Source organism: Cucurbita moschata, unplaced genomic scaffold (genome assembly GCF_002738365.1).
Source record: "Cucurbita moschata cultivar Rifu unplaced genomic scaffold, Cmos_1.0 Cmo_Scf00008, whole genome shotgun sequence".
Lineage (NCBI taxonomy): Eukaryota > Viridiplantae > Streptophyta > Magnoliopsida > Cucurbitales > Cucurbitaceae > Cucurbita > Cucurbita moschata.
Genome location: NW_019268524.1, coordinates 5,177,045 through 5,200,791, shown reverse-complemented (window position 1 = coordinate 5,200,791; position 23,747 = coordinate 5,177,045). Strand labels below are relative to the sequence as shown.

At 36.3% G+C, this 23,747-nt stretch overlaps 2 protein-coding genes across 7 annotated transcripts; one reads left to right on the top strand and one right to left on the bottom strand.

Annotated features, from left to right (window-relative positions):
* Window positions 1-107: 107 nt before the first annotated feature.
* On the top strand, window positions 108-18,310 carry LOC111445988 (protein ENHANCED DOWNY MILDEW 2-like). 5 transcript variants are annotated; one of them, XM_023084574.1, is made up of 19 exons: window positions 108-381; window positions 559-988; window positions 1,062-1,158; window positions 3,484-3,537; window positions 3,609-3,754; window positions 6,514-6,604; window positions 6,691-6,789; window positions 7,258-7,505; window positions 7,593-7,682; window positions 7,768-8,322; window positions 8,478-8,625; window positions 8,711-8,812; window positions 10,089-10,181; window positions 13,538-13,579; window positions 15,142-15,252; window positions 15,668-15,739; window positions 16,177-16,295; window positions 16,407-16,470; window positions 16,553-18,310. In XM_023084574.1, exons 2-19 carry the CDS (start codon window positions 579-581, stop codon window positions 18,137-18,139), a joined length of 4,128 nt encoding a protein of 1,375 aa, XP_022940342.1. In that variant the 5' UTR covers window positions 108-381; window positions 559-578; the 3' UTR covers window positions 18,140-18,310. The 5 variants fall into 5 exon arrangements, with proteins under 5 accessions (XP_022940342.1, XP_022940341.1, XP_022940344.1 ...); XM_023084573.1 differs by having other exon boundaries at window positions 553-988; XM_023084576.1 differs by having other exon boundaries at window positions 545-988.
* On the bottom strand, window positions 18,078-22,405 carry LOC111445989 (probable long-chain-alcohol O-fatty-acyltransferase 5). Of its 2 annotated transcripts, XM_023084580.1 has the most exons (2): window positions 21,445-22,405; window positions 18,078-18,174 (listed from the first exon to the last, which is right to left on the bottom strand). In XM_023084580.1, the coding sequence occupies exons 1-2, from the start codon at window positions 22,321-22,323 to the stop codon at window positions 18,172-18,174; spliced, it is 882 nt and encodes a 293-aa protein (XP_022940348.1). In that variant the 5' UTR covers window positions 22,324-22,405; the 3' UTR covers window positions 18,078-18,171. The 2 variants fall into 2 exon arrangements, with proteins under 2 accessions (XP_022940348.1, XP_022940347.1); XM_023084579.1 differs by lacking the exon at window positions 18,078-18,174 and having other exon boundaries at window positions 21,260-22,405.
* Between the last annotated feature and the right edge of the window lie 1,342 nt (window positions 22,406-23,747).

Below are 23,747 nucleotides of genomic sequence, written 5' to 3'. Positions count from 1 at the left end.
CTACGATGATCGTTTTTAGATCAGGTGAGAGTTCAAATTTAGAGAGTTTTTTTTTTTTTTTTTTGTAAATATTATTTGTTATTGACCTACCACATGACTTCAGTCACTCGTTATTTCGTTTGCAGTTTTCCCCCAAAAATGCCGTTCTCTTCTTCTCCACCGGTTCCGTCGCCCACTGGTTTTCACCTGCATTAATTGTCGCCGGCGATTCTACGACGGCTACCGGGGTCCGATGGTTCTTTTACTACTGAATGATGGCTTCAACTGTGGATTCTGCCGGCCTTAGGTTTCCGTTCACGGGTTCCTATTTTCGCTGCTAACTTCTCTGAAATGTTTGAATAGTTTATTGTGTGGATTGTGTCTCTGCCAAAGACCATACAGGTACCTTTTCGTCTCTCTCAATTACCTACCTACCTACCTACCTTCAGAGTTTTCTTTCATTTCAAGAACTCGTGATTATTATAGTTTGAGAGAAAACGAATATCCTCTGGGATTAAAGAGGAGATTCTCAAGCATGGTTTTTATTGCAGCTCATTCAATTTAGTGGTTAAGTGGCAGGACTGGAACAAAATATAGTAATGGCGTCTTCGGAAGACGAGGCGGAGGCCTTGCCACTGTGTGTTTCAAATTATCACTTCGTGGATCATAAGGAAGAACCTGTTTCATTCTCCATTTTGCCGATTATGTGGGATGAAGTGGACAGATTGGATGGCGGCCAAGAACCTGTTTTCCTGCATGGAACAGCTGATGATGGACTTCAAAAGGTTTATAAACAGGTAACTGCATGGAGGTTTGATATTTGTGGTGCAAATCCAGAGATATCGGTGCTTTCCAAAGAAAACGTGTGGATTAAGCTTCAGAAGCCTAGAAAGAGCTTTGAGGATACCATTAGAACCATCTTGATTACAGTACAATGCCTTCATGTTTTAAAGAAAGATCCGGACACACCTAGCAAATCTTTGTGGGATCAATTAGCCAAAATCTTCAGGTAATATGAAGCCGTTTAATCTTTCAGTTGGATGAATTTGTATTTGTCAATTTTAAGCTATTCATTTTCGCAGCTTGTATGAGGTGAGGCCTTCACAAAATGATTTGGTGGATCACATGTCTCTAATCAGTGAAACTGTCGAAAGGGATGATCAATTGGCGAAGTCCCAGGTTCTGTTTAATTTTTATGCAGGCAATGATCTGATGTTTGTTTATTTGTTTTGTTGGATAAGAATTTTGTATGGGTGTGAAGAAGAAACAAAAGGGTGGGGGAGGGATTATTTGATACATTCCCAAGTCCCAAATCCCCGCTGCCAAAAAAAAAAAAAAAAAATGAAAAACTTGCTAAAATAATTTTTAATAGTTGGAGAAAAATTCATTCGTGATAGACAGCAGACATGCTATATTTTACTCGATCCATTCCGAAGTTCTATGATATATTCATTTCCATCCTCAAAATATTTTTTATTTTCTCTTTTTAAAAATTTCCTTCAGAACTCGTAGAGTTTCGTTTATCAAAGAAATTTTACCTTTCATAGAAGACAATTGCTCCACAATCTGAACCAATTTTTTCTCCTGTAAGTCAAGGTTCAGACTTTTTAATCAAAAAAATAGGGAGAGGATAGAATGAAATTGATTGAAGCAGGCCGCCCCGAATGCTCAGCTAAAATGTCAAACGAAAAGTCTAATAGGAGCACGATACAATTTCACTTCACGCCGTCGATAGGAAAGCTCTGTTACCCACCAACGACGGCCCCTTCTCTTTACCTTTGCTTGTTCCGGAAAATCTCTTATCCCCTAGAGGTCGTAGAGAGTTCCTTGAGTTTAGTTGCTTTCGTGCCCTGAATAGTGAAACCCTCGTTCAAGAGAGAGAAGTCAGAACGTAGATTTTGAAATCCTCAATTTCAGAGGGAACTATGGTGGTTCCTTGTTGGAATGCAAGTAGTGAAAGTACACTTGGTCAATCTCCTTGTAGTCAGCTTGCAAGCACACATGCCTATTTGGGTGAAGCAGCAAAGTAGGATAGTTGTTTCCATCACCTCTCACAAGCATTGATTTCATGGTGTTGAAGAGTCCAAACACTCCAAAAACTCCTAACAAGATTTCTTTTGGGATTTTAGATTACTTCAAAATCTTGCAAAGTTTATTAGAAGGAACAATGTTTGCCTTGTTGAGGTACTTGAAAGGAATGTAACGAATGTTTACCGTTGAGGCACTTAAAAGAAATGAACAAAGGAAAAGTAGTAATTAACAAACGAGAAATCTGATTTTACAATTTTCTTTCTTCTAGTGTATGCACAGCTAATCCCTATACTGTGAAATTGAATTAGTTCTCCTGAGAATGAATCTTAACCACTTGTTAATTCTAGAGATAGAAATGAGGAATATTAATATGCATAGCATGCATGTTTTATTATTTGAAATCATTTCATAAGTAGTATAGGTAGAATAATTATTTTAATGGCATGACTTCGTCATTTTGTTTGAATGAAAAACAATTTCATAGATGATATAAAATTACAGATGAGGGGGAGGAAAGCCATGCCCCACACCGAAGGAGATTGCAAGAAAATCTTCCAATTGGCTGTAACTGTAACTGAATGAATACATAATTGTTGAAACGAGAAACATTGTTCAAGAGAGCCACAAAAGTAAGGGCGTGTAAGAAATGATCAATGGATTGCCCTTTGTTGTTGACATTGAATTTCCAATCTTTTAGACTCGTGCTTAAAGGGTAGGGGAGATAGCCTTGGGGTTTGCTCCATTGTTGCAATTTGTATGGAGTTATTTTTGGAAAGAAATATTAAAATTTTTAAGGGACAGGAGAATTATTTTGGAGAACCTATGAATTAGGATTTCTTTTAGCATTATTGGTATCTTCAATCAACATATCTTAGAGAACCCAAAAGATTTCATTTGACAACCTTTTCTAAAGATTCCATTTGATGGGTTTGACTTTTGGGTTCCATCATTCCTCCGTACCCTCACTGTATTATGTACTTTTTGGCTCAATATAAATGGAAATGTCTGAAAATGTTATACATGACAGTGATGGCAAAATAATATTATACCCTTCGAAGTGGATGACTTGATCTGTATGCATGTAGGGCTCTCTTGATCTTGTTCGATTCTATCTACCTTTTCTTTGACAGTTTTTTTTGCATTCTTTTTGTGCTTATTCATGAGTCATTATGGAAAGGACATACAGTAAGAATCACCGGAGGTTCAATCTCACCTAGATTTATGACTTTTGTCATTATTATATATATATATATATATATATATTTTTTTTTTAAATTATGAACTTCTGCCAGTTGCATTATTTCCCTTTTGATCCATACATTTCTTGATTTATGTTAGAATATATTGTAGGTTAACAGCAGTTAAACAGTGGTATGAGTCAGTTTTGCTTTATGGCTTGAGCTATGTTTTAATAGAATTTATTTTTAATGAATTATATAATCTTCTTACCATGATGATTTATGATCTGAACAGTTCTTACTTGCATTCCTTGAAGAGAAGCCCATTAAGAAAAGGTCATGTCACGAGGTATTGCATCATTGCTGTCAAGTGCATGCCTGCAAGGTCCTTGTTTTCTCATCTTCTGCTTGTACTTTCAGGATGTTCAATGTACAGCGAGGCCTAGTTTTATAGTTGATGATTTAGATGATGAGGACATGGTTGATGATGCTATTGAAGAGGAGAGTGATGATGACGTTTTTGACTCCGTCTGTGCATTTTGTGATAATGGTGGTAACCTTCTATGGTATGCATTTCTGTTATTCTTTGTCGTGAGATTAACATTTTGGTTGATCTTTTAATTATGTGCTAACCAACATTGGGCAAGTGGTCAATGGAACATGTAGAAAACGTAAAAGGGACTATGGGGAATAGGTTTAAACTTCAGTGGTGCTATTACTAAAATATTCAAATCCTTCAAATCTTTGACAACCAAAGGTTGTACGACAGATGGTTGTCATAAGAGATAAGTTGAAGTGCACGTAGATTGACTCGAACACTCAAAGGATGTCAAATGAAATTAAAACTTATGAAACATAATTTTGAAATCTATGTTATGTTTTGTGGATTTCCCAGGCATTCATTAATTGGTCATCATTCTTACACTTGTTATGTATCATTCATTCAATAGCTATAGTTGTACTATTCATTGCTCATCCTCATCACTGTTGGATAGTTCTTTGCCACCTTCACCATATTCTTAAAAACAGAAAGAACTGAATTTAGACACCAGATGGAATTGTGTAAATCAAAATGCTTCCATAATTATTTCCACAACAAGCCATCAAAAGTGTTAAGTGCAATTAATTACACCAGGTAGCAGCAATGGGCTTCAATTGATTTACCACAAGGTCAGAAGCCTATTTGTGAAAGTCTTGATGTGCACAAAATTCCTTGACAATGTGGCCAAGTTTGTCACCTCTCATTTTGATCTATGGCTGGGAACATTTTGTCGTTCCTCCAAGGGCCTTTGGTAACTCATCATCAAACGAAGTGACCTTTGCTGAAGAGAATCAAGGTGAAAGTCTGTGGTGGGCTCATGATCACTACCAAGTTTTAGGAATAATTTTGGATTGGCTTGGCCCCTTTAGCAAAAGGCTACCAGAGGCTTCATTTCTTAACCTACCAAAATCATCATCTATTATAGATTATCGGTGGGACTTCACAACCTTTAACCTGTGACATTGGTTTATGAGGACTTTTTTGGGGATACCAAGATACAAAAGTGGGCTTCCTTCTCCCATTCACACTCCTCCTTTTACTGCCTGATTATAGATGACAAATGGCATTGGTTATTGAAACTGAGTGGCTTCTTTTCCCAATTCTTAACTCCTATGATTTCTCTTTGGTTTCTTTATTACTTGTATGCCTCTCGTGGTCACTTCCAAGCCAAAACAACCATTCCTAGATCTACATAAGGTGGAACATTGAAGGTGCACAATAGGTAACATAAATGAACAAATTGGTTTTGTATTTGAGTTGTTGAGAGCCAGAGCTGTGACTACGACAAAACAAGTAGATTTATACATAAAAATTTTGCCCTCTTCTTGAGACTACGATTAAATTAATAGGTAAATATTTTTTCAGGCTTCCAATCAAACACCCATGAACAACCAAAGCCTTGCAGCAAAGAAGCCCAAATATTTCCACGGACGGGGAGTGGAAAAATAGTTTATCCTCCCTTGTATTTAGGCAAAACATGCAGCAGCTTAGAAAGTTCAAAATTGACATTTTCGTTGAACTTTATCTACCGAGTGGCCAAGAAGCGAAACCAAGATAAAATGTTCATCTTTCTTGGATTCTTTGACTTCTGTAAACTACACAAATTTTCGGAGGAAAAGTTGCTGCAACTGATTGTGACGAGTGATTTTACTGTGAAATCCAGAACTGTCCAATTTCTGGAGAGAACTTTTGTAACTTTCCTTTTCTTTGAATATGTGAACCACCTAGCTTTCTTCCTTCCATACTCATGGATTACCATTCATATGATAGGATTACTGGATAATTAGATATCTTAGTTAATTCCTTAGTTGATTAGGATTATGATTAGGTTGTTTGGTCAATTCATTAGTTAATTAGGGTTTGAATTTGTTTGTTTTCCATTTCTCTATTTTACAGATAATTTCCTCTTGTATTGTTAACATTTGTTTGGTAATAAATATTGTTTTATAGACTTCTTGAGAAATCTTCTTAGTCACTTAGACAACACCAATTTGGTATTGGAGTGACCATCTGGGCCAACGTAGGCTTGCTCTCTGTGGAAAGCTTTTGTTTACACAGATCACAAGGAGCTTTGTGGGCTGTGCTTGTTACTCGACAACACACTTATTTACTAAGGGGATACCTTTTAGAGTACCCTTTTTTCGGATTAGAGAGGAAATTTCAATAATTTTTGCGAAAGAATGGAATTTTATAGGACACAAGAAGGAAATTCAACGCTAGAAAATCTTCTTTCAGATTTGAATCACGGCCAATGGAGGAGACCAATTGGATCAATTTACAACAAATCAAGTACTTGACAAGGCAAAATTTTGGATAATATAAAGAACGTTAAAAAAAAGCCAAGAAATCACTTGGAGTCGTGAAATTGCACGACTGATATGGTAGGATTAGTGGTTAATTAGATATCATAGTTAATTAGGATTAGGTTTAGACTGTTTGGTTAATTTCTTGGTTTATTAGGATTAACATTCGTTTGTTTTCCAATATTCTATAATTAGGATTAGGTTTAGACTGTTTGATTTGTTTCTGGAAATCATAGTTCAATGGAATTACTGTTTTTATTTTTATTTATTGTTTAATTTAATAATGAGAAATGGACATTTCACGGAGAGAACATGAAGGAATATAAAAAGGCAGCTCAACTAAATAAGTCAGACCCTATACAGGAAAGGCTGCTAGTTTTAAATAATTAGATCTGATGGATAACTACAAGCTGTTGAAAATTGATGCCCAAGTTGAAGCATTAAGCCTAACAAGTGATTTTCATTTTGATTGGTCATGCAGCTGTGATGGGAGGTGCATGAGGTCCTTTCATGCAACTGAAGAGAATGATGATGAATGTTTGTCACTTGGTCTCTCGAAAGAAGAAGTAGATGTATGCAATATTATATTATTTTTGTTCTATATGCTTGCCTACTCTCTTTGATAATTTTCTTTAATAGATACAAACTTTTTTTGCAGGCAATTGAAAACTATTTTTGCAAGAATTGCGAGTATAAACAGCACCAATGTTATGCTTGCGGGAATTTAGGTTCATCTGATAAAGCTTCTGGTGCTGAGGTATGGGCTTAATAATGTATACTGAATTGATGTGTTGGATTTGTTGACTTCTTTTTTTACCAGAATCAAAATTTTACATCAACAAAATGAAAAGAGACTATTGCTTAAAGGTACAAACTCCATGGAGGAGCGGAAAAAAAAAAATAGTAAAAAAGACGATTAAAAAACAAGTACAATGCAGAGAAATTTTAAATGAGGAATATGAGTTACAAGGACTGTCGTTTTTTTTCTTTCTAGCTCGCTAATGATCATGTCCTCTTGATATTGATTTCTTCTTTGATTCTAAGGACTGTCGTTTTTTTCTTTCTGTTCTTGCATGGATTTAGAATCTTCGTTATTTTAATTTTGATTTATCTATTTCATTGTTAGTTATGCCAATATCCCATGGCTCCCCTTTTTGGTTCACATAATTTTAGGCAATTGTCTGTCTTTGATCATTACCTAATATGATTTATCATCACTTTTCAGGTATTCCAATGTGTAAATGCAACTTGTGGTCATTTTTATCATCCTAAATGTGTTTCAAAATTGCTTCATCGTGAAAATAAAATTGCTGCTGAGGAACTTGAGAGGAAGATTGCTTCTGGAGAATCTTTTTCTTGCCCTGTGCATAAGTGTTCTGTTTGTGAACTTGGTGAAAATAAGAAAGTACACGAATTACAGTTTGCTGTTTGCCGTCGTTGCCCAAAATCCTATCACAGAAAATGCTTACCAAGGTATCATTTGTATTTCTGTATGGTGAATTGAGTTTTTTTTTTTTAGTTCTGCTGCTCAAGTAGTTGAGGCACGCGTGGCTTTTTCAGGAAGATCACTTTTGAAGATTCAGACGATGATGAAACCACAACCAGGGCATGGGAAGGGCTATTACCTAATCGCATATTGATATATTGCTTGTAAGAGTGCAGTGATAGCTGTTACTACTATTGATTTAATCAGTATTAGCCTGTTAATGTTTTTTTTTTCTTTTAATTTGTCCAGAGACCATGATATCGATGAGGACATTGGGACACCAGACAGGGACCATATTAAATTCCCTGGACTTGAAAAGAGTAAAATTCCCATCCAGCAAAAGAAAATTCCTACAGTTGATACAAGAAAAGGGAAAACAATAGATTTTCGTGGGATTAGGGAAAGAGTTGTATCAAAAAAGGAAAATATGTCAGATGACCATTTTCAGGGAAAATCTGTTGCAAAAGTATCGAAATCATTTGAAAGGTCCTCATCTGAAGGGAAGGTTCTTAGCAAAGAAGCTGAGAAATCATTGTTGGGCTCTGAGTCTAGAAAAGTGAAATTAGGTAATGTTTCAAGAAAGTCTTTGAATCAAAATACAGAATCTGTCCGCATGGACATTGATAAGACTATCAAAGGGAAAAAATCCTCAGTTGTAAAGGCTGCCGCATCAACCAAGAGGTCTGATCAAAATAAGGCTTCCAAGGAGGATAACAGTGAACTGGGCAAGTCTGACGCCTCTAAGCCTCTGACAAAGAAGTTGAACAGTGGGATGGTTCAATTAGATGCCGATACGGAGAGGAGGTGGCGAACGCATACTACTTAACAATTGGTTTCTGTTTCATTTTTAAAATAAAAAAGGGATAAAGGAATTATGACAGTTCTAAACTCCCATGAATTGCATGTTTACATTTTTTTATAGAACTGACCTGTTCTAAATATCTTTACTTGTGATGTAGGCTAATGGATTTAATGAAAAATGTTGCATCTTCAATTACTTTAGAGGACGTAGTTCAGAAACACAAAGTACCATCTACTCATGCATACTCTTTAAAAAATGTTGTGGACAAGACAATTAAGATGGGGAAGTTGGAAGGTTCAGTTGAGGTACAGAATCATTAGTCTGATATAGTACACTTAAAGTGATCTTGTAGTTTCTTACCCTTGAATGGTCTACTGTTTTGGTTGTTAGGCTGTTCGAGCTGCTTTACGCAAGCTTGAGGAAGGATGTAGCATTGAGGAAGCAGAAGCTGTTTGTGAGCCTGAAGTTCTTTATCACATATTTAAGTGGAAGGTGCTAACAATTTCTTATTGCACCGTTCAAAATCACTTTTTCTTTAGGTTTTAATTTTTCTGCATCTTTGACCAATTATTTGAGGAAGCGTAATCTTTCACTGACTATTATTTTGGGTGCTTGAATTCCTGAACTATTTTGTGCTTATATATTATACCGAGACCTTGCATACTAAGGTTTTATTGATGTTTTGAAAAGGACAGAACTTTTCACTGTAAACGTGAAAAGTCACCGGTAAAATATAGAACCTCCCTTTGGGAGTGATAGGGCAAGATCCCATGGTCGTGATAATTTCCTATGGCCTTTTATTAAGACATCTGGCGTCTTTTAATATGAGGATAAGCTTAGGCGTTGGACTAACTTTGATTTGCTGTGTTTCGAGTGGTATCCCTATTTAGGGCTCTGTGCATGGTTTGTAATAATATTGAGAAGCTTATGCGCAATTTCCTTAGGGAAGGGGTGGAAGAAGGAAAAGGATCGCACTTGGTTTGATGGGTGGTCATTGAGATACCAGTTTACTCGGGTAGGTTGTTTTTAGGCTTGAGAGAAGGGATGTTCGAGTGTGATGAAGGGTTTTTCTTGCAAATCCTTTTTTCTGTAGTTTGTTGACTTCCCCCTTGCGTGAGTTGATTTTTTCTACTCTATGGAGGATTAAGATTCTAAGGAAAATGAAGTTCTTTACACGACAAGTTTACATGACCAAGCCAATACTATGAATCAACTTGTGCGATAAATTCCCTCATTAGTTGACCCATTTTGTTGTATTCTCTATTTAAAAGCGGAGGAAAGCCTAGATCACATTTTTTGAAATCGCATCTTCTGACGTTTTACCTTTTGCCAGCTCAACACAAGAACACTAGTGATATGATTGATGAGTTACCCCTCTATTTGACTTTTCATGAAATAGAGTCATTTCTTATGGGCTTGCTTGGGGGTGTGCTATTTTGTGAGGTGAGCGGAATGACAGAATGTTAGAGGGTTAGAGAGGGAACCTATTGATGTATGGTCCATCGTTAGATTTCATGATTCTTTTCGAATTATTCTTTAGACACCATTTTGTATAGTTGGAGCCCTTTTCTTTAATTGAGCTTTCTTTTGTGCGCTCTCATATTCTCTCATTTTTTTTTTTTCAATGAGCTTGGTTAGTCAGTATTAAAAAAATGGGATACGATATGTTAGCATGTGTTGAATTCTTTGTTTCCTTCAGATAACTAATTCTTGGTTGTAATGAGATACTATTTAACTTTTATTTATTTTATGAATTCCTTTACTGTAGAACAAACTGAGAGTATATCTTGCACCGTTTCTTTATGGCATGCGCTACTCCTCCTTTGGTCGTCATTTTACGAAAGTTGAGAAACTTCAGGAGGTAATACTTATTTTGGTGCTAAGTTTTTCTTTGGCAAACATTTACTTCGGTAATTTTATCTTCAACTGTGGAAGCATGGTCGTGATACTTATTATACTTGTTATATTGTGTGCTCAAGGAACATATTAGGTAATAACCGATTCTGATTCTTCCAATCTTTCATTATTTAGTTGATTTTTCTCAAAAACAAAACTTTGTGACTTCCTCGTTGAAATAGATTGTGATAGCGAAAATGCTTTCAACGCTGCTCGACGCCCTTTGCTTTTCCAAATATTTTTCCGAATCCGTTTTTTTGATATAGAAGTGCGCTTTTTTGGAACTGCCATTAAAAAATTAGAATTGATTATTCATTACTATAATTGGATGTGAAAGACATCTAGTGTTCAAAAGGAATTGTTCTTTACTATTTATTATCCATTTTTTCTATAAATTATAGTATAATAAGATAGACCTGGCCGCAAAATAACAGCAATCCGTTGTTGAAGCCTGATTGTGTACTGCACACTTGGACTCCTGACGACAAGAAACATATGATGGCACACAAACTAGAATTAAGCAGTACGACCTAATTGGATATGCGAGATGGTCTTACCCTCTAAATTTAACCTCCCATGAAAATCAGAGTTATGGGGCATGCTTATTTCTTTGCTGTTATGTGGGGTATTTGACTTGAAAAAGAATCGTACAATTTTTAGAGGGTTCAGAGATCTTAGGAGGTGCTAGATTTAAAGCTTCTTTATGGCATCCTTTTATGAGACTTTCTTAATTATCAACCTGGTTTCATTCTTTTGGATTGGAGTCCATTTTTATAGTTAGTTTTGGGATTCCGTTTGTAGACTTGTTTTTTTGCATACACTTGTAGATGCCTTCATTTATTTAAAGCTCAGTTTCTAATAGAAAAGAATATCCAAAGACAGGAAAAACTGCCTCTGTCTCTGTCCCTATCTCTGTCTCTGTCTCTGTCTCTGTCTCTCTTATATACGGTTCATTATATAAACACAGAACAGACTTACAGGTAAACATAATATAAAATAACATTCCCCTAAGAACCTGAAAGGTCCTAAGCACATAAAGCCACGTGTCCTACCTTCTACCTGCCCTGATAGTTTCTTCAGCTGGGAGACATGTTGAAAATTTGGAAAATATTAGATCCCTTGGAAATCTGCAGCGATAGGCAACCTGTCCCACATGGACGCCTTGGATGGCCATGAAATTGACTGTTTTATGGCTATAACCCAAATTCAAGCTCCATCTCTTGCTTATGTTTGTCCGCTAGAATCTTCATACTTCGTTTGGAGAATTATGAGTGGCAGTGTGACCTTATTGCCACAATACTATAAGATTCAACATTTAGTTGGTCTGATCACTTGTAATTTGTTGGGCCGTTCTCCACTAAACTCAAAGTTCATCCAAAACAACGTACCTTGGGATAGCTGATGAAAATAAGAGACAAATAGGATGATGTACTCAAAACCAGAGGTTGAGGAGGTTGCCCATTCAACAGTTACAGAGACTTTACCTAAGTAGAGGTATGGTATGAAGTACACTTAGGCCCAGAAAATCAATCCAATCCACGTTGTTGACTTGTCTTCTACAAGACCGAAAAGATGGGTAAGACAGCAGTTTACCATTTTTCTTTGACCATCCCTTGCAACCACGGCATTTCTTCTTTGATGAATGCTTGAGCCACCACCATAGCCGTAAATGGGTGTTTATGAATCATACTTCATTAATTGGTCTATGACCTCCAGTATGGGATCCATGCTTTTTCGCCCACCTTTTCTTTTGGTAGCTCAATTGTAAAATTTCATTCCACCTCCCTCTTTTACCCTGTATTTCTGGAATATGGTAATCCTTCAATCAAATTCATGGAGATATTGGACCATGGTAGTTTTGGTATTAGTTAAATTTTTTTTTTCTTCTACAAGAAACAATTTTGATCACATGTAAAATTAACAAAAAGGGTGTAAATTCCATGACAACTACCAAAGACTTTTTCAGTTGGTTAAAGAGAGCATAACTATATGAAGCAAAGAGGTTAGACAATTTACGCCACAAAATATCATAATAAATAATAAGGTCGAAGAACACTTCAAAAGTGTTGTTCCAAAAAGACTCTTTGGTTTCTTTCCTTCCGAAGGACCAACAAATATTAACCTTCGGTATAGGGTACAATGGCTACAACAAATACAAGCCTGGAGACGTTGTGCATAGTTCTTTCTTATTGTGTCGGCAGATGGGGCACTTGGATTCAAATTCTTTGACTCCCTTTGTCATGCATTCCCAATCCATGTCTCTTGCTAACAGTTTATCTGTTTTTAGTTCCTGTTGGATGTCTTTCCACAAATTTTAAGTGGTGTTCTTGCCACAACATTTTAATAATATGGAACTTTTTGGCAAATTTACCTTTGAAAGGGCTAACACAATCAGCATGATAGCTTTTTATACGTGAAAGAAGATGTGGATTTCTTTTGGTTCAGTTGTATACAGAGGTATGTGTATGTATACATATATTTTGGCATAAGAGAATTTCATTGATGCATGAAATATTTCAAGAAAACAACCTTACAATAAAGGGCTTTTGCTGAGTCATATATATTGAGAGAGATTAATGACAAAACGTAGACCTAACGCAGCAAGGAAAAAAAGGCTATTACTTCTGAAGGCTGATTAAATATTCTGAAGGTGCATTTGAAGATTCTTTGGTTGCTTTCAATCTACAAGGACAAAGAGTTACTGATCCAAAAGACTTGGCTTCATTCGTAAGCCCATGAACGCACAGGCATGATTCTTTGACAAACTGGGCATTGTGAGATAAAGATCAATTTTACCCAGCTGCTCGCACCGGAAACTTTTGGCAACAGAATATTGAAAGTTTTTTAAAAACCGACAACATTGGTCTTAAAAAAGTAGGCATAAGTAGCTCAAATTGGATTATTGGGAAACAGAGAACTGCTCTTTTGCACCTTATCATTTGTGTTGGTACTCAGTACCTATTAAATAAGTTTGAGTACTACCTACTTCTAGGGAAGTTGGTGCTTTATGATATCAATTGTACAATCCTGTTGTTTTGTTATCTTCTAATAACTTTGAACACCAAGAGACAATACAAGAACGTTTTCCCCCCTGCTTTCAAGGAATTTTTTGGGAAGGTATACATTAGCGTTTCTTATGTGTGATAGCAGAAGGAATTTGTTAATTGGCAGTCAGATGTTTTGTCTGTTCAGCGCTATTGTATTTTTTTTTTTCCTAATTTGCTTTTCTTCTTTTAGTTTTTATGTATTTCTCTCGTTCTCTTTAATCTTTTTCCTTCTGTGGAGTCCTTGTAAACACTAAAAATATTTTCTATGATTCAGATTGTCGATAGGCTTCATTGGTATATACAGAAAGGCGATACAGTAAGTCTATTATGCTCATTTGTATATTATTTAATATGTAGGAATACAATGTATTATTGCTTTTTTCTTCGTACAATATTTTCTTTACATCATTACGATGCTGTATGTTACCCTAAATAGTTTTTAGATGTATAGTGTATAGAGAACTCTATAATCTGACAAAACGTGTGAGGTTGAATAGAAAATTATCTATATATGATACTTATTCCATTCACTAGAATCTCACATTCACACACACACACACATATATATATACAAATATATATACATGTACATATGTATTGAATATATGTATATATGTATGTACCTATGTATCTATGTATATAGATGTACATGAAAATTTTAAATTAAAGAGCGATATTGGACAAATAACAGTTGATATGTCTATATTACTTAACACACAGACTGTCATCACTTTGTTTCCTGATTCGACATTGAAACTATGAGAGCATCCTCCACTTTTACTCTTTTTGAGATTACCTCAATGAAAGGCTAGAATAACTTTTGTTGGGGGGCTTTTTGTTATTATTTTTCAGATTGCAAGGATTTGTTGCTTTCAGTTTGGGGCTATATAGTTTTTCTTTCAAAGAAAGTTTTAGCTTGTAATTTTTCAATTATAACTGAATGACTGTGTTTTTGTTTTAAAAATAAAAACTAATTTGTATTGAAATTTCAGGTTTATGTATAATAGGCTCATGAACTTAAAATAGTATCTTTATCCCCGGACCTTCAATCCTATGTCTAATCAGCCTTTGAATTTTAAAAGTGCAAAATAGACCCCAAACTTTCTAGTCTTTGTCTACTAGGTTTGTGATCTTTTAAAAAAAAAATGATAAAATAGGTTTAAGACCTATTAAACCCAAAATTGAAAGTTGGAGGACCTAATAGACACAATTTTGAAATAGTTCAATGAAAAAACAAAACAATCACTTTTGTTCCCAACTTTTTGCAAATTTTGAAATTGTCCTATTTTTGTTTCTAGGATTTCATAAAAAATTGTAAATTGTTCTTGCATTATCACAACAATTTCAGATTGCACCCAAGGGAAATTTTAAGCCGCCAACTTTCAAATTCGATATCATGCTTGATATATGTCACTTAAAACACAAGTATGCTTGAAACATAAGTATGCAAGGTATAGGTAATTTTGTTGTCAAACCAATACAAAACTTAAGGTATAGGAAACTACTGACTGTAAGAAGGTGTGGCTGGCACTAATAGTTTGGATTTGCTCTACACTTCTTTTATATTGAGCTCGTACCCAACTTTTCTTAATTTCTCAACATCTTCCAGCCTTGTAGGGGATGTTTGTGACACCAAAGGGATAACGTCTCCCAAATTGATGTTGGACACTTTAAATACTGGTGGCATCGTTTGTTTGTCTCACAAAATGATCAGAGATTTCTTTTTGGGTTCTAGTAATGTTTGTCGTAGATCTTTATTTTACCACCCACCTGGGTTCCTGCCAATTTTCTGATCGCATCATGTTAATGTTTCTGTTTCATTTTTATTTTTTGTCATAATTGACTCTTGCTGCATACTAAAGTTTTTCCCATAAACAGATAGTGGATTTCTGCTGCGGTGCTAATGATTTTAGCATTTTAATGAAGAAAAAACTTGATGAGACGGGTAAACCATGCTCGTATAGAAACTTTGACTTTATTCCACCGAAGGTATGCCAACCCAAACTTTTACATTTTAAGTATGTTGAAGTCATATCTGTTGTCAACTTTATTAAGCTGTATGGATACAACATGGCGTTATTTTAATGCTGATTTGGATGTGTTCTTAGGGAAAAAGGGGAAAAGGATGTCACAAAATTATTAAAATGAACATTATGTTGCTTTATGGATAATGTGCGTTGATTTTACTTTATCAAGGCATTTACTCATACTCTCACGATTGCCAGTTATTTGTTTACTATTGACTTTGGAACTCTTTTGCTCAATGAGATTGCTTCTTTTAGCATCTGTTATGAGACTTTCGCGCGTTTCTTTTCATCTCAGTGGCCTGGACCTTTATTTCTACATTTTATGAAGTTTGTTGTGCATCTTGATTGCCGGATATTGTTCATGGCTATTCTTGCAGAATGTTTTCAATTTTGAGAGAAGGGATTGGATGACTGTGCAACCCAAGGAATTGCCTAAAGGATCTCAGTTGGTGAGAACAATTTCCCTCGTGTTTGCTTTTTGAAGATATGTTTAAAGAAGTTTTTTAAGTAAATTTTATAAATATAAAATGTCAATGGATGAATTAATTTATTTTCATTAGTAAGCATGGGAGATCTTAATAATCTTTAATTCAAGTGAGATATTAACTACTTTTGACTTATCAAGTATACACAGGGATGATTTTCTTTGTATGTAGTTTTAATTGACTTTTAAAATATTACATTCCTACAAGATTATTTGGTTTGTACTTCATCATTCAAATTAAATAAAAAGGTTGGTGACATATGTAAATCAGTAATATTTTGTTTGATGTCAATGCGTAACTAATAGAACATTGATTTATATATGATGGCATATATGTTTGGATCTCTGTGGCTTATAATAAAATGTAGCTGACTGCCTCCCTTGTGTACCACGCAAGAGTAGATCATGGGGCTAAATCCTCCATTTGGAGTTAAAGCTGCTTTGGCAAACAAGTTCGTTGATAAGGCTCTAGAGTTTAAGCCAAAGCTCGTTATTCTTATTGTTCCTCCTGAAACCGAGAGGTAATGGTGGTCGGTTTCTCCTCGGCATATCTTAGCACTTCCTTAGATGTTGTATGGAGACAAAGCACTTGATGACATTTTCGATGACTCGTATTATATTTTCTACTGTAGGTTGGATAAAAAAAAGACTCCTTATGACCTGGTTTGGGAGGATAATGAGTTTTTGTCAGGAAAGGTATTGCAATTAGCAAGATCCTGTTGCAGTTTTTTGTAAATGTTATTGAAAGAGGACTCTGATTCCATTTTTTCCTTCTCAGTCATTTTATCTTCCTGGATCTGTCAATGCAAAAGATAAACAGATGGATCAGTGGAATGTCAGGCCACCTGTGCTCTATTTGTGGAGTCGTCGTGACTGGGCCGATAAACACAAAGCCATAGCACAAGAGCACGACCATCTCCGTCCCCGGAAACAAGAGGAATCAGAAAAAGAGAAGACTTCTGATACCTCAAGGGTGAGGCAACCAGAGGAATCAGAAAAGGGAAAGAGTTCTGATTTGTCTAGGCTAAGGCAAAAAGAGGATTCAGGAATGGGATTAGGATCTGAAACCTCAAGGCCAAATCAATCGGAGTCGGAAAAGGGCCGAAGCTCTAAAACTTCTGATGATCATATTCATCTCAATGATACATTCCTGTTGGAATCTGTAATGCCAGCAGATGAACCAGAAGATTCCAAGAGTGGATCAGTCTCCTGTGACGTTCATAAAAACGGGTCTGTGAAAGGATCAAAGAGGGATAACGACAGAGAGAGTCATGACAGTCGAGACCGCCGCACTAATCTGTCTCCTGAGGCTCCAAGAAAGAGGCAGCGTTTTGAAGAAATACCTAGAAGAGGTGATGGTGAGACATCAGAAGAGAGCCGACGTGATGGTAAAAGGCCTTCTCCAAATGTGAGTGATCGTAGATCCTCGTTGGCTGGTTTATTGTCCAGTTCTGAGGTGGGAGGGATTGGACATCAGCAGTCGGGGTCGACTAAGCCTGGTTTCGATGCTAACTTCCAAGCTGCTAATGATGCAGCAGCACGAACTAGCATAATTAACGACGTTGCTCGATATGCTGCTGTGGGAGGAATTGGACATCAGCAGTCGGGGTCGACTATGCCTGGCCAGAATGCTAACTTCCAAGCTGCTAATGAAGCAGCACGAACTAGCACAACTAACGACATTGCTCGATATGCTGCTGTGGGAGGGATTGGACATCAGCAGTTGGGGTCGACTATGCCTGGCCAGAATGCCAACTTCAGAGCTGCTTATGATGCAGCACGGACCAGCTCGACGGATGCCATTGCGAGAAAGTACAACCAGGAGCCTCATCCAATTGGGACAAGTGGATGGTCAAACAATGCAAGCCTCAGTTCCGAAATTGGGTCTAGACAATTCGAGGACCGTATCATCGATCAAATGGGACGACATGCTGATGGCCTTAATTATGCACCCTACACTACAGGGCACAACGCATACATGAGGGACTTGGAAATACGATCACAACTTCGTCGTTACGGGCATATGGATACCGACAATTTAAGAAGCAATTATCAAGCTGGACCTGAATCTGGGTATAACAACAGGATTGGGTCATTCCCACCTACTTATGGGCATCTGGGTACGCCCTCTGAACCATCTCACTGGATGAACACTTCAGCGACGCAACGATACATGCCTCGACTGGATGAGTTGAACCACACCAGATTGGCAGGAATGGGTGCTGGGCATCAGATGAATGGCAGTGGCACTATCGACCCGAGATCTCACCTGCCCCCTGGTTTCAGGGGTGCGCCACAGGGGTTCGCTTCTGGTCCTCAGTACCCATATTCAAACCAGAATTCAGCTGGCTGGCTTAACGAGTAGGCTGCACCCGCACCCGCACCTGCACCCGCGCCCTACTCTAAATCTTGCTTCACCTTACAGCAACTGTAATGCATTTTTTGGCCAAGAAACTATTACTGGATGGATGCTGTACATGACCGTGTATTAACTACAATATAATTATAAATACTAATAACTAAAATTTCTAACTTATTTTGCAGTCTATAAACAATTTAATTATGGATATTTAAGGAATTGATTTTAAATTGGGTCAGCTCAGTTGTTCTAACGAGACCCATATTTAACCTTGGAAGATTAATGGTGGCGAAAATGGAAAATATGGTTATTAATTGTAATTGTACAATGTAGGTGGAAATATAATATTAATTAAAATGTTAATCATTTACCTTAAAAAATGATTATGAAAAAAAAAGAGAGAGAGATATGAGTAACATAATAAATATAGTGTGAGAAAGGTAAATTTGTAAAAATAAGAAAATGAATTCTAAACTCGTAAATTTAATAGATATTGTTCGATTTGACGTCTTCTATTTGCTCTTATAGAGTTCACAATCCAATCCAACACTATATTTTGAATTTTCTTTTTCTAATTATTTTTTAAAAAACTATACTTATTCACGTATATACTATTAACTAAAATCTCATAAAATTCAAATTTCAAGCATTCATAAAAAGCATTCATAAATCATAATATACCATTAACGTAAAATTCAATTAATTTAATCTAATTAAACATAGACGTGCGTTCATTTATATAATTAAATATTTCCTATAAAAAAAAAAAACTAAATAGTTTATTGGATCTCAAGGATTCGATATTGACAGATACAACTCATAAATGCATTAAAAAAAAATAATATTGCCCTATCCCTATAGAATTAAATAAAATAATTAAATAAAATAAAATTTTAAAAATTTAATTTACAAAAATATTTTATCGATAAACATGGTTTTATCTGTATCGGTTTGATCTCCTCCATCTTCCTCGCAACGAAAATGGCAGATGGCCATTCAACCCTACCACCGACCTCCGCCGCCGGAAACCTAATGGACGGCGAACTCTCCAGCCTCCTCCAGGTATGGTCCATTGCCATTGCTCTCATTTGCTATTCTTACTATGTAGCTTCCAAAATCCCTAAGGGACTTCCCCGGCTCCTCTCTCTCTTCCCCGTCCTCTTCGTCTTCCTCCTCCTTCCTCTGAATCTCCACTCCTTCCATTTCGGCGGTCCGACTGCCTTCTTCCTCGCTTGGCTCGGCAACTTCAAACTCCTCCTCTTCGCCTTCGATCTCGGTCCTCTCACCTACTTGCCGCTCCCAAGCCTCCTCCACTTCGCCGCCGTGCTCTGCCTTCCGATCAAGATCAAGAAGCAAAAACATCCTGAAGAATCTATGAATCGAAGAATCGTAGAGCCGATTGTTCTTTCCGTCAAGGTTTTGCTTCTAGCGATTATCATTCGGCTTTACAGTTACCGAAATCGTATGAATCCAGCGATGATTTTCGTTCTTTACTGTCTCCATATGTACATCGGCATCGAAATCGTTCTCGCTCTGTGTTCACTTCCAGCGAGAGCGATGATTGGAGTGCCGATCGAACCGCAGTTCAACAAGCCGTATCTCTCCACGTCGCTTCAGGATTTCTGGAGCCGTCGATGGAATCTCATGGTTCCAAGTATTCTACGCCCGGCCGTATACGATCCCACCCGTTCCGTTACTTCCCGCATTTTCCGGCCCAAGTGGGCCCAATTTCTGGCCATGGTGGTTACGTTTGCTGTCTCTGGCTTTATGCACGAGTTGATGTATTATTACTTCACACGTGTCGCTCCCACATGGGAAGTCACGTGGTTCTTTGTCCTGCACGGCGTGTGCACTGCGGCGGAGTTGGCGGCGAAGGCTGCGGTGGCGGGCCGGAAAATGCGATGGCGGGTTCCCCGGGTGGTGTCCGGGCCGATGACGGTGGGGTTCCTGATAGCGACGGCGAGGTGGCTGATGTTCCCTCAGCTGATTCGAAATGGCGTTGTCGAGAGCACAATCGGCGAGTATTACGTTCTGGTCAACTTTGTTAAAGACAAATTTGTTTGAATAATTTTAGAAAAAAAAATAAAAAAATTAATTGTTTTCTTTTTGTTTAATGTTTTCAATTTTAATGATGTAATTAATCAATTAAGTGTAAACTTATGACGTAATTAATCAATTATGTTTTTGGTTTTTTTAAAAAATTAGTTGCTCGTTAATAATTTTTATTTCAACATTTTATTTGTTGATCGTGATCACCTTCTCAAGTCACGATAACGATCTAAACGAGGTATGTCTTTATCTAATATGCCAATTTTGACAATCTCATAATCATAACGACTAGCAAAATCGAATAATTATCAAAAGTTTGTAATATTTATTTTATCACAAAATGATTTAATATTAATTTAGACTTTCTCTATTCTTTCTTTATTATTATTTTTATTTGGTAGCTATTAAATCATAAATTTGTTCTTAGAAATTGAAATTTTAAATAAAAATATATATTATTTAATTAAATTTATAAATATAAATTATTTCTCATAAAGAATCTCACAAAATTAAATGGATAATTTACATGTTTAAAAGGATTACAAGTTTAAATTTTTAAAAAATATTTTCAATATTAAGTAAAAATATTAAAAAGAAAAAACGAAAATAGAAACCCACAAACGAGCATTAATCAATTAGAAGATTTGACATCCGTTAATGTTATATTTTGTTGATATATCTGTATAATTGAAATCTCGATGTCGATATTTATCATAAAATAAAATAAATTTAGAGTGGGATCTTAGCACATTTTAGAGTTTTTTTTTTATTTAAAAATTTAATGATATTTTTACGACAAATATGACATTTTTATTAATTTATCTTAAGTTTAATAATAAATTTTGAAATAAAATTTTAATTTAGTATTTTCAAATTATTTTTTAGCACCAATGGTAGCTAGCTACTAATGGGTATTATTAATTAATTTATAAACTCTTTTTTAGATTATAAATTTTATATAATTTACATTATTATTATTATGTTATACAAAAATTAAATAAGTTTATAAAATGAAATATTTTATTTATAAAAAACTATATTTTGTTTTTCAATGTAATTCGATAATTTCTATGAAAGGAAAAAAAAGTAAATAACTTTCATTTCACATACCCCGCCGCCGCCTTACATTCCCCAATAATTGCGGCCACCGCACCGGTCTTCAACAGCGGCGGAAAGAACAACCACGCGGCGGTGATCACCACAAACGCCAACGTCAACGGCCCGGCAACCGCCCAATGAAGCCGCCAATTTTCTCCCAACACCATCTTCACCCAAAATTCCACCACCACACAAACCCCATGAAGCACAAAAAACCCAGTAACCTCCCAAGTCGGAACCGCTCCGGTGACATAGTAAAACAGCAGCTCATGCATCAGCCCCGACACCACAAACGTCGCAAACACCGCCACAACCGCCGCCCGTCGCCGCCCCAACACGCCGCTCACGGCGGCCCTAACCGGCAAAAATACAGACCATCTTAAAGTATTCGAAACCAACAAATTCCATCTCCTCCCCCAAAAATCCCGGAGCGACGTCGCCAAATACGGCTCGTTCGACGGCGGTTCGAGCTCGATTCCAAAACCCCATCTCACAAACGTATTACAAAGACCCAAAATAACATCAATAAAAAAATACAGAGACACACAGTAAAAACAGAGCATAGCATTCGGGGACAGATTTTGGGCGAAATCATCGCCGGCGACCAAGACGGCGAAGAGAAACCCCTTCGCCGGCAGATTGAGCCGCAATTTGGGGGAATCGATGGTCTTCAACAATGGATCCGTGGGTTTTTGAGGATTTTGAGGATCTGGGTCGGGCTGATTTTGCTTGATTCTGATCGGGAAACAAGAGATTGAGACAAACAGAGGGAATGACAATGGTGGGTCGGAAAATAGAGGGCCGGAATCGAAGCAGAACAGAAGGAGCTTGAAGGAGGCGAGCCAGGTGATGAAGAAGGCGACGATTCCGGCGAGGAGGAGGGAGGAGAGAGGGAGAGGGAGGAGGGTGTAGAGAGAGAGGATTGGTAGGAGAGAGAGAAGCCTTGGGAGACCTTTGGGGAGCTTTGAGGAGATGAAGTAGGAGTAGAGTAAAGAGGCAAGAACGGCGGCGGAGATTTTGAGTAAGGTGTAGAGATCCGCCATGGGAGCGATTTTGGAGCTTTGATTTTGTTACGAGGGATTCATTGGGGGAGGAAAGTGCTGTTAAGATGTTGAATTTTAACATTTCCATAAATGTTCACCCCTCCTTTCAAGATTCTACCAAATTTTCGATATAATTACGAACGCATATATCTTGACTTGCATTTAAAACGACGAGTTTAGACTAGTTCAAGTGTAATTTAGCGACTCTAGCTTAACCTACTCAGGTAAGTGACTTTAATATTGGTGTGGTCGGATAAACGGAATGATCTACAAATGGCAACCCCTCTACATGACAACAATAAAAAAAATTTGTTTGAGATTGAATGAACATGACATGGAAAGCAAGAAAAATATACACACTCATGTGGTGCTTCCTGTCACGATCATGCTCGTCTAGAGCGTGTTGCCTACAGCTGCATGTCTATGCCATGTCAAACCTCCTACTTAATTTCATGTTGTATTGACTTCTTCTTATTACTATTGTTATTCTTGTTATTATTATTATTATTTTATTATTATTATTATTATTATTATTATTATTATTATTATTATTATTATTATTATTATTATTATTATTATTGGTATTATTATTATTATTATTATTATTATTATTATTATTATTATTGTTGTTGTTATTTTATTCTTATTATTATTATTGGTGTTATTATTATTATTATTTTATTCTTATTAATGTTAGGGGTGTTATTATTATTATTATTATTATTTTTTGTACCACTGCTTGGTGAAGTCATGTCTAGGCCGACTAGACGTGGGGTGTGACTAGTTGTCAACTCCTCGACCGAAAATTACTATAGAGAGATGCGATTGATTGTCAAATTCTCCCTACAAAAAAGTTATATGTTACTTAAGCGATTGTGTTGCATTTTGCTTATAGTTATATTCTCTCGTTCTTATTTTCAAACTCTCGTTCGAAAATCTCTCAGTCCCCACTTTCTAAAATCATCTTCTCAAACACTGAGTATTTATTGCTCGACCGTAAGCAACGCGACTTCGGGGTAAATACTTTTAATACAATTAATGAGACGCCAAACTTGTTGACATTGTCACTTTAATAAATGCCTTATTTTTTCTTTAAAGATAAGATAATAAATTAATTTTATAAGACAAAAAGTTGTTGGAAAATTAATAAGGTTTCGATAAAGTTACGTGTATTCATCATCATCATTCATGTAAGTATCGATATTATTAATATTAATCTGCACTCCAATTTGCCTATAAAATTTTTAAATTACAAATTTAGTCCCTGAAATTTCAATATTACAAATTTAGCCCGTAGACTGTGAGATCAAAATATTATTTACAAGAATACGAAAACTCTCCTTAACAGAATGTTTTAAAATCTTGAGAGAAAGTTTGAGAAAGAAAGGTTAGATATAATAATAAACAAAAATTGGTCCACATAA

Bases quoted from the DNA above. Each gene is read 5' to 3' on its own strand.
- LOC111445989 (XM_023084579.1), bottom strand. From the start codon at position 22,323: ATGGCGGATCTCTACACCTTACTCAAAATCTCCGCCGCCGTTCTTGCC.
- LOC111445988 (XM_023084574.1), top strand. From the start codon at position 579: ATGGCGTCTTCGGAAGACGAGGCGGAGGCCTTGCCACTGTGTGTTTCA. The intron at 3,538-3,608 runs GTATTGCATCAT...TTGTACTTTCAG, and splicing joins AGAAAAGGTCATGTCACGAG to GATGTTCAATGTACAGCGAG. The intron at 7,506-7,592 runs GTATCATTTGTA...TGGCTTTTTCAG, and splicing joins CACAGAAAATGCTTACCAAG to GAAGATCACTTTTGAAGATT.